At 43.8% G+C, this 11,127-nt stretch overlaps 1 protein-coding gene across 1 annotated transcript; it reads right to left on the bottom strand.

Moving 5' to 3' along the window:
- Positions 1-4,217: 4,217 nt before the first annotated feature.
- Positions 4,218-10,378, bottom strand: LOC139311740 (zinc finger protein 420-like). The gene is made up of 5 exons (XM_070936230.1): positions 9,957-10,378; positions 9,590-9,692; positions 8,026-8,064; positions 6,530-6,656; positions 4,218-6,343 (listed from the first exon to the last, which is right to left on the bottom strand). The coding sequence occupies exons 1-5, from the start codon at positions 10,376-10,378 to the stop codon at positions 4,218-4,220; spliced, it is 2,817 nt and encodes a 938-aa protein (XP_070792331.1).
- Between the last annotated feature and the right edge of the window lie 749 nt (positions 10,379-11,127).

The raw sequence follows: 11,127 nt of genomic DNA, 5'->3' as shown, positions 1-11,127 counted from the left end.
ATACATCTTTGATGTCTTAAGTTTTCAAATCCCTACCTACCTTTGGCGTTTGCATTGACAAAAGTTAATCGTGTTGTTTGTTTATTTATTTATTTATTTATTTATTTATTTATTTATTTATTTTATTTATTTATTTATTTATTTTCAATTTATATACCGCCCTTCTCCCTGAGGACTCAGGGCGGTGCACAGCCAGAATTACAAAACATGAAATACAAATATTAAAAACAATTAAAATCTATATAAATTTGGCCCAAAAATTTAAAAAACCACAAACCAATTAAACATTTAAAAAATTTAAAAATTTAAAGAATTTCTTCCTAAGCCAGCCCGGCTTGCTGGAAAAAGTGGGTTTTAAGGGCACAGCGGAAGGCACTGAGGTCTTGGATTCTCCTTATCTCTGGGGGCAACTGATTCCAGAGGGTAGGTGCCCCCACAGAGAAGGCTCTCCCCCTGGGGGTCACCAGCCTACATTGTTTGGCTGATGGCACCCTGAGGAGGCCCTCTCTGTGGGAGCGCACGGGTCGATGGGAGGTCGTCGGTAGCAGCAGGCGGTTTCAAAGATAGCTAGGCCCTATGCCATGTGTTTTTTGTGGGTTTTTTTTACCTTTTATTGATTTATGATATAACATACAAAAAATAAAAAATACAAAAGCAAAAAGGGAAAATAGAGAAAGGAAAGGGGAAGGGAAAATGTGAAAAAGGATAAAAGAAAAAGGCATTGACTTCCGACTCCCTTCAGTAATAACATCAAAGCAGACCTTTTCAGTTTTACATATCGTGTTTCCCCCAAAATAAGACCTGGTCTTATTTTATTTTCGGCTCCAAAATAAGCACCAGGTCTTACCCCATTACCTTAGGACCACTGCAGCCACGGCTCCCATGCCCCAACACCAGTTGCACCGCTACTTGGCATCTTCTGCGTTGTGTTGTGCCATTGTGCATGTGAGCAGCTGCACCAGCACAATGAGCTTGCAGCATTCTGCCGCTAGTGGCGGCATGACCACGATAAGCAATGTAGTGTCCCACCACGTGGCGCGACGAGCCACATGGCGTCTGAACTCAAGCTGCCGCAACTGGTTGCGGTAAGTATAAAGGGGGTGTTTCCCTTTTTTCCCTCCTTTTTTCCTTCTGTGTGTTCTGCATGATGTTTTAGATTTACCTCATGCTGTTCCTGTGTTATTGATTAGCTTATGTTTTTACTTTTCTGGGTGATGACAAAGACTACTGTAAATTTCTAGGTTAAATATATTTATTTGTATATAAAGGACTACAAGTCTTTCTAGTCCTTTATATACAAACACTGTGTCAGTGTTTACAACGTCATCTTGACTGCTGTCATCTTGACAGCTGCTGCACAATTCGTGACAGAACATCTTGTCTGGACAACGTTTATGGAAACAAAGTATCTTTGGCTAGAGACACATCTAGTTAATGTTTTATTGGTTTGGCCAATTGCACAGGAGCAGCAACCCCATTGTCAAACCTGGAAGCCATCTTTTGCATTGGGCCTTCAGGCCTGCCACATTTATGCTGTGGGAAAATGGGAGGGGGGATTATATGGGATGAAGTAGATATAGTCAAAATAACGTTCCTTTCCCAGAGACTCAAGGACAGTTTGCCCTGCACCTGGAGTGGTGTAACTGGGAGGCACCTCCAGTTGAGACGGTGCTTGATTGGACATGTGGGTGCTGGGCAGGGACTTGAACTTTCGTTTGGGTGAGGAAAACCTGGAAACTTTCAGATTGGGGTTTTCTCAGAGGTGCCAATATGACATTTTTAATAAAATGGAACTTTGAGGAATCTCAAGCATCGGAGTCTTCTTTCATTAGGGATGTTACTTGGAACCCTGACACCCATATTCCTTTGTTGTCCATTGATGAGCTAGACCTTGGATGTGTTGGCCCAATCAAACAATGGGTTAATTTTACCCACTGCAGTGAGTGGATGAATCATGCCAAATCAAGGAAAGTGGGGAAAAGTAAAGCTTGGACTTTTCTTTTTACCTTGGGCTTAGTATCAGTACCGCTTTATTAGTATTAGTAAGGCCACAGCTGGAATACTACTTTCAGTTTTGGTCACCACATTACAAAAAAGATGTTCAGATTTTGGAAAAAGTGCAGAGAACAGCAACTAAGATAATTAAAGCTCTGGAGACTAAAACATGAAAAATGATAGCAGGAACTGAATATGGCTAGTCTGGGAAAAAGAAGGACTAGGGGTGACATGATAGCAGTGTTTCAATATTTGAGGGACTGCCACAAACAAGAGAGGCTCAACTTATTTTCCAAAGCACCAGAAGGCAGGACAAGAAACAATGGATGGAAACTAATCATGGAGAAAGGCAACCTGGAATTAGGGAGAAACTTCCTAACAGTGAGAACAATTAACTAATGGAACAGTTGCCTTCAGAAGTTGTAGGTTGGAGGTTTTTAAGAAAAGACTGGACACCCGCTTGTCTGAAATGGTATCGGGTCTCCTACTTGAAACGGGGATGGACTAGAAGATCTCCACGATCCCTTCCAATTGTGTTATTCTGTTATTGGGAGATTGGCACATCTGGGGAGGGGAGGGAAGGGAGAATACTCCTATCTGCATAGAAGCTCAACCATTGTTAATCCTCCATTAAATATCCTAAGGATATTCTTGCGCATCCAGTGCAGAAGGGTAATTTTAGCCTATTTCAATGCTAACTAGGGAACCCCTTAATGTGAGTCCCTTGCAGCCACAACATCAATACATAGAAGTTCACCCTGGTGAGAAGAAAACTGAGAGGTGTGGAAGGACCAGGGATTGCATTCAGAGGAAGCTCTCTCAGTCATGAATGTATGCATCAAAGGGCCACAGAGCTGGACTCTGGAGGACTCAAGCAGATCCCATCCCATATCTAGGGAGTCATGCTGAGTTGTTAGTCTGGAGTTCTAGGTCTGGCCTGGTACCAACTAAGAGACAGAGTCCAATTGGGACACTGGGAAACTGGCTCATACTCGTAACGGCTGCAGTGTCCCGGGATCATGTGATCCTCTGTTGTGACCTTCTGACAAAGTCAATAGAGAAGCCAGATTCCCTTCAGCACCATGTTACTAACTCAACAACCGCAGTGTGGTTCACTTAACAACTGTAGCAAGAAAGGTCATAAAAGGGGGTAAACTCACTTAGCAACTATCTCGCCAAGCAACAGAAATTTTGGGCTCTATTGCTGTGGGGGTGGTTGCTTTCACAGTAGCTGGCAAACCACGCTGAGGAATGCAAACATCAGCACAATGATCCTTAAAGACCCTTCCTCAGGAAATGTGAGACATGAGGTTTGTCACGTACGCAGGTCACATGGTTTTGCAGCAGAAAAATCATGAGCTTTGTTTAGCCAATCAACTACAAGTGAACTTTGATCAATGAATCAGCTTCTGCCACGAAGACTATAGAGAACAATAAAAGGGAGCTCCCAGAAGCTGTTCTGGGTGCCTTCCCATTAACCTTCTTCCTGCCTGTGCGTTTTCCTTCATCACAACAACAGATTGCGGTCCTAAATCAAGGATTACCTGTATTCAGATTTGGACAAAGGCTTGAAAAGACCTGACAGAATTTCTTTAATGCTTTTATATTTAAGTTATATCAGCAGGAAATATAGTTCTTTGATTGACAGGAGATACAGTAAGGAAGGTACCAAAGAAGCCATGGCCAAATCCTGTAGTGATAAGGATTTTTAGCAAGCCTGTTGTGGTTTCTCTATCACCTTCCCCAGATATGGGGCATAGGTCTTTATTTCAGTCATTTCAGCGTAAGAATATTGATTGTCAGAATCCTGACTAAGGTGGTCCCTCACTGGAGGCTTTTAAGAAGAGACTGGACAGCCAATTGTCTGAAATGGTATAGACTCCTCCTCCTCAAACGGGGTTGGACTAGAAGACCTCCAAGGTCCCTCCCAATTCTATGTATGTTATTCTATGTTTATATAATGTTCACCTTCCTTATCAGATGATAGGAACTCTTTTCAAAGCTGGGACTTGCCCAGCAGAAGTGGGGAAGTATGGCCCTTTTAGGAATAGTGGACTTCAACTCCCAGAATACCTGACACAGCTGGATAACAGGGGAAAACATATTATCCAAAAGTTAATTCCTGATTATACAAGGAAACAATTATTTTTAATAGATCAAAACCTTCTACTATGTTGGAACCCTTTTTCCATACACCAATTTTGAGAATCAACACAAACCAATTAACGACTTTTCCTACTGTGTGTCTTCTTATGTCGATTAAAGTCACTACAGGTTCTGAATTTCTTTCCACACTCCACACACTGGTACGGCTTCTCCCCTGTGTGGAGTCTCTTATGGACTGTAAGATGACTGCTGAGTCGGAAACTCTTTCCACACTCGATGCATTTGAACGGCTTCTCTCCTGTGTGGATCCTCATGTGGGAGGTAAGACTGCCACTCTCATTATAACATTCTCCACACTCCAGGCATTTATAGGGTTTCTCCCCTGAGTGAAGCCTTCTATGGTTCTTGAGTGAACTATTTTGACTAAAGCTTTTTCCACACTCATGACATGTGTATGGTTTCTCCCCAGTGTGGGTCCTCTTGTGGATACCAAGGCTACTGCTTATTCTGAAACTCATGCCACACTCCGTGCACTTATATGGTTTCTCCCCTGTGTGAATTCTTTTATGGATCGTCAGTTCTCCAGAATCACTGAAGCATTTTCCACACTCCTGGCACTGATATGGTTTCTCTCCAGTGTGGGTTCTGCTATGTACAATATAGCTTCTTTTTACATTGAAGCTCTTTCCACACCTGCGGCATTCATATGGTTTCTCCCCGGTGTGGAGCCTTTTGTGACGAGAGAAAGCACTCAAATCAGCGAAGCATTTGTCACATTCAGTGCATTTATAGGGCTTTTCACCCGTGTGGGTCCTTTTATGGAGAGTAAGACTCCGTGGATTAGTGAAGCGCTTCCCACACTCGGTGCATTGATGTGGTTTCTCTCCACTGTGGACACTTCTGTGGGACTTTAAGTGGCTGGAGTCACGGAAGCTCTTTCCACACTCCAGGCATTTGTATGGTTTCTCCCCTGTGTGGGTCTGTTTGTGGGCATGAAAGCCACCAGATCTGGCAAAGCGCTTTCCACACTGCAGGCACTGAAAGGGCTTCTCCCCTGTGTGGATTCTGTGATGGGCTATAAGGTTTGCAGAGCAATGGAAGCTCTTTCCACACTCCGTGCATTGAAATGGTTTTTCCCCTGTGTGGATCCTCTCGTGTGACTTAAGATGAACTTTTTGACTGAAGCTCTTTCCACAGTGCAGGCATTTATAAGGCTTCTCCCCTTTATGCATCCTATTATGTTTAGTTAGCATATCACGTCTATTGAAACTTTTTCCACACTCCAAGCATTCATAGGGTTTCTCCCCTGTGTGAATCTTCTTATGGGAAGTAAGGGTACCTGGCGCAGTGAAGCATTTTCCACACTCTGTGCATTTATACGGCTTCTCTCCAGTGTGGATCCTCTTATGTAAATTAAAATTGCCTTTTTGTGTGAAGCTCTTTCCGCACTCCGTGCAATGATACGGCTTTTCTCCTGTATGGATCCTATTATGGTAAGTCAGGTCACTTGCATAGCGGAAGCTCTTCCCACATTCCAGGCATTTACATGATTTATTCCCAGTCAGGCTTCTTTTCCTGGAATTTGGTTCCTTGTTCTGAGTAAACCTTGTTCTACCCTTCCTGCATTGATGCAACTTCCCCTCTCTGTGGATGCTTTGATGGGAAGTAAGGGAGGCGCTGCTTCCAAAGCTGTTTCCCCTATTAATGCAGTGATGTTGCTTCCTCTCTTTGTGGACCCTCTTATGTGAATTCAGATGATTTTTCTGCCTGAAGGTCCTTCCACAATCCAGACATTTGTGTGGATTCTCTGCTTTGTGAATTTTTTTATGTGATGCAAGGGAACGGCTTGTATCGAAGCTTTCTGCACACTCCGTACATTTGTACATTTCCCCTCCTTCTTGTATGCTTTCATGTAAAGGAGGAGGAAGGGTCCTTCTGGAGCGTTGCCTGCTTTCATCTTGTTTCTCTCGAGCAGGGCTTTTGCAACAGTCACATAATCCAGATTCATCTCGGAGTGTTTTCCCACACCTTGAACACTCTCCTTTTTCTTGGCAATCATCTCCGTCCAATAAGACTTTGGGATCTGGACAACGTAAACCAGAGCAATTCTCCAGCTTAACTGTTAACTGGTTTTGCTCTGAACTTTGCTTTCCGTACATCTTTTCTACGACTTCTTTTTTGTCTTTTGGCAAAGGTGCTGCTACCTCTTGGCCAGAATCCTCCATCTCCCATCCGTCACCTGCTTGCAACAGAAAAAAAAAAAAAGTTAAGACAAACTTAGATGCAAAAGGGATCTAGCACCACTGCTGTATTTGAACACTTATCAATATTCTTCCAAACTCCCATTTGTTCAATGATGCTATGCTTGTTATTAAGTAAGATTTGACCTTTGGCTACTAAATTTCAATATCTTAACAGAATCTCTTACCTAAGGAGGCCATGTTCCTCTTGTTTTCCAGCATGACCTCTTGGTACATGGCTTTTTGCTCAGAATCCATCAGGGCCCACTCCTCCACGGAGAAAAACACAGCTACGTCCTCAAGCAATACCATGTCCTGACACAGGGAGAGGAGAGAAACCACAACGTATTCCATGAACATTCCTAACAGTGAACACTTCAATGAATTACATTTGAGTCTACTTCTTAATGAAAAACCTCCACAGTTTCCAAGTAGGGCAAATGAGCATGTTAGGATATTGAATTTAGTAGCTGGAACAATAAAGTCTACAATGGACCAGAACATAATTGTAATAGAGTAGCTAGACAGTGCTGACTCTATGCTATGATTGGTTGCTGTAAATATAAAGGGGGCGTTTCCCTTTTTTCCCTCCTTTTTTCCTTCTCTGTGTTCTGCATGATGTTTTAGATTTACCTCATGATGTTCCTGACTATCTTATGTTCTTCCTTTTCTGGATGATGACAAAGACTGCGGTAAATTTGTTTGTTAAATATATTTATATTGATATAAAAGTCTACAAGTCTGTGTCAGTATCTTCAGCTTCATCTGGACAGCTTCTGTAGAATTTCATGACAGAACATCTACGGACAGGCTTTACAGAAACAAAGTGTCTTTGGCAAGAGATACAACTAGTTAATGTTTTATTGGTTTGGCCAGTAAAACATTATTCCATAGGAGCAGCAACCCCATATTCCTTTGCTGACCACTGATGGGCTTGACCTTAGATATGTTGGCCGAATCCAACACTGGATTAATTGTACACGCTGGTGAGCCGATGAATTGTGCCGAATCAAGGAAAGTGGGATTTAACATTTAATTTCTGTACAAAAGTAAAGCTTGGACTTTACTTTTCACCTTGGGCTTACTATTACTACCACTTTATAAAAGTTTAGTAAGGCCATGCTTGGAATATTGCATTCAGTTTTGGTCACATTACAAAAAAGATGTTGAGATTTTGGAAAATATGCAAAGAACAAGTAAGATTATTAAAGGCCTGAAGACGAAAACATATGAAAAACTGGATATAGCTAGTCTAGAGAAAAGAAAGACTGGTGGTTACATGATAGCAGTTTTTCAATATTTGAGGGGCTGCCACAAACAAGAGGGGGTCAATATTCTCCAAAGCACCAGAAGGCAAGACAAGAAAAAATGGACGGAAACTAATGAAGAATAGAAGCAACCTGGAATTAAGGAGAAACTTCCTGACACTGAGGACAATTAACCAGTGGAACAGCTTGCCTCCAGAAGTTCTGGGTGCTTAATCCCTGGAGTTTTTAAAGAAGACTCTTAAAGGGTCTCCTGCTAGACTAGGGGGATGGACTAGATGACCTCCAAGGTCCCTTCCAACTCTGTCATTCTGTTATTATGGGCTTCTTCAACAGATCAGGCTGACATTTTAAGGGAGAGGAAAATTCTCCTACCTGCATTGGAAGCTCAACGGCTGTTAATCCTCCGCTATAAAGACCTGAGCTTCCAGGAGATGAAGACAAGGCCATGAAAGTGTCTAGGAGTGAAAAAAAACAGCAAGGGAATAATTTGCTATCAAACATCCTAACCATATTGTTGAAGGTACAGTGCAGGAGGGCGATTCTCCATATCTTTATACTAACTAGGGAATCGGTTTATCTGTATACCTTGCAGCCACAGCAACAACACATAGAAGGGGACACTGGGTGAGAGGAAAACTGAAAGGTGCAGAAGGACCAGGGATTGGATTCAGAGGACGCTCTCGGCCCCATGAATTTATGCATTAAAGGACCACAGAGCTGGACTCTGGAGGCCTCAAGCAGATCCCCTCCCATTTCCAGTGTTTTATGCTGAGTTGTTAATCAGGTCTGGCCTGGCACCAACAAAGAGATAGAGCCCAATTCTCTCTGAGTCACACATACACCGGTAGTCCTCGAATTACAGCCTTTCATTTAGTGACCAAAGTTACAACAACACTGAAATAAAGTGACTCATGACCGCTTTTCACACAACCGTTGCAGCATCCTCATGGTCACGCAACCCAAATTCAGATGCTTGGCAACTGACTCCTATTTATGAAAGGTCACAGCATCCTGTTGTCCTGTGATCCTCTGTTGCGACCTTCTGACAAGCAAAGTCAAGAGAGAAGCCAGATTCAATTAACCACCATATTGCTAAGTCAACAACGGCAGATGTTCAACATAACAACTGTGGCAAGTAAGGTCATAAATGGGGGCAAAACTCACTTCACAACTATCTCGCTTAGTATCAGATATGTTGGTTCTAAGTGTGCTTGTAAATCAAGTATACCTGTATTCCAGTTTGGAGAAAGTTGGGTTCCCTCATAAGGCTAGTTCATAATTCATAACCCTGAATTATTTCTTCAGCACGCTTTTATATTTAAGTTACTTAAGCCGGAAATACACCTGGTTGTTTGACAGGAGATACAATAAGTTTCAAAGTAGCCATGCCGACATCTTGTAGCCATAAGGATTTTTAGCAAGCCTATTGTGGTTTCTCTATCATCCTTCTCTACACTCGGGACATATCTCCTTTCTTTCGGCCATTTCAATGTAAGAATCTTAATGATCAGAATCCTGATGTCCACCCTCCCTTATCAGATAATCAGGGAAGATGACAAAAGCTCTTTTTTCCGCAGTTGGGACTTGCCCTTTGGAATAGCCTACAGCAGAAGTGGGGAAGTATGGCCCCTTTAAGGACTGCTGGACTTCAACTCCCAGAATTCCTGACACAGCTGGCTCGGGGATTCTGGGAGTTGAAGTCCACCAGTCCTTAAAGGGCCCTAGTTCCCCACCCCTGGCCTGCAGCAACGTTTCTCAATCTTGGGAGCTGTAACATATGTGGATTTCAACACACATGGGAAATTCTGGGAGCAGAAATCCACATACCACAAAGTTGCCAAGGCTGTGAAACAGTGGCCCACAGGAAAAGGCCGATGAATGCACCCAAGACTCTAAGAACCCAGTTAAATTGAAGAATGGAAACGAATTGAAGGGATGAAAGCAACGAGGGCAAAGAGATTAAAGGGCATCAGAAGGAGCCTTTCCCCGATGCTCCCTCCGGAGGCGGCTCCTCTCGAAACAAGGGCTCCTGGGAGGGATCGCCCCCTTTTCTCGCAGCCATTGAACTCCCAGCCTCCAGGATCTGAAACGGCCCCAGAGAAAAGGAAAAGGACGGGAAACGATCAGGAACAATAATAATAATAATAATAATAATAATAATAATAATAATAATAATAATAATAATAATAATAATAATAATAATAATAATAATAATAATAATCTCCCCAAGGAGAAAGTGGGGACTGCAGGAGCGATCTTAGCAGCGCCCCAAGAAGCTGCATTGAAGGGTCTCCTGTCCGAGCATTTCCCCAGGTGGGAAGAAGGAAGGAAGGAAGGAGCTTCTTACCTGACGCTGGATAGGAAAGAGGCGGTTCTCTTCCTTGCCCGGACTCCGCTCCCCAAGAAATGCGCGCAGGAAAAGATCCGCGATCGCCGCCGGACAAACACGTGGATCCCCCTTCTCGGAATGACCCCAGCCAAGTATTTTCCTCCAGGATTACCAGGTGGGGAGAAGGAAGGAAGAAAGGAAGGAACTCTGTTCTGGTTCCAAAAGATGCGGGCAGGAAAAGATGCGCTTCCTTCCTTCCCGGCCGCGCACGTGGATCCCCCTCCCCGGAACGACCCCAACCAGGAGTTTGCAGACCCCAAGCTGGAAGCTCTTATAGCTCCTCCCTTCTCCGTCCAGCTTCTCCCATTCTCTAAAGGGCGGAGAGCGCCGCCCACTCGGGGGGGGGAATCCCCCTGCCTGCCCCTTCCCCTTCCCCCCATCCCCCCATGGGATGGTCAGCTGGGCAGCGAATCCATTGCTTCTTTGCCCGGGGCAGTCAGAGAAAGAGGGGCGAGAGGGAGGGGACGAAGCCCAGGTTGGGAGGAGGGAAGGGAAGAGGATGCAGAGCAGCAAAGTTAGGAAGGAATCGCCCTTTAACAAAATAACAGAGCTTGGAGGTCTTCTAGTCCAACCCCGAGGGAGAGGAGAAAGTCCAGGAATGGGAGGAGGGGAGTGTGTGAACCAGCACATTTAGAAGGAAATCTCCCATTTGGAAGAAAGCTGGAGTAGGCAGGAAAAGGAGGCTGCCTGCTGCACTGATTCTAACAGAACAGTCCTCAACTTACAACATATCTCCTAAAATGACTAACATTCATGATTGGGCCATAACAACAAATAATGCCTGCTTTACAACTAGTCCTTGACTTAACAACCATTCATTTAGCGGCCCTTCGAAGCTACAACGGTCCTGGAAAAAATGACTTATGTCCGTCCCTAGCGCTAAAGACCGTTGCAGAATCCTCATGTGATCAAAATTCGGGCGCTTGACTACTGATTCATGTTTATGACGGTTGCTGGGTCTCAGGGTCATGTGACGCTTCAGACAAGCAAAGTCAATCATCTGCAATCTGACATCTGCACCTCCATAACTCTCTGGTTTGGCTCTGCAACCCAACAAGACAGACTCAGACTTCAGAGGATAGTTAGAACTGCAGAAAAAACAATGGCTACCAACCTGCCTTCCATTGAG

The sequence above is a fragment of the Pituophis catenifer genome, unplaced genomic scaffold (assembly GCF_029215685.1).
Source record: "Pituophis catenifer annectens isolate HBS135680 unplaced genomic scaffold, rPitCat1.0.hap2 SCAF_2, whole genome shotgun sequence".
NCBI classification, from domain to species: Eukaryota; Metazoa; Chordata; class Lepidosauria; order Squamata; family Colubridae; genus Pituophis; species Pituophis catenifer.
Note: the sequence above shows the minus strand (reverse complement) of the source record. Positions and strands in the feature narration are given on the sequence as shown.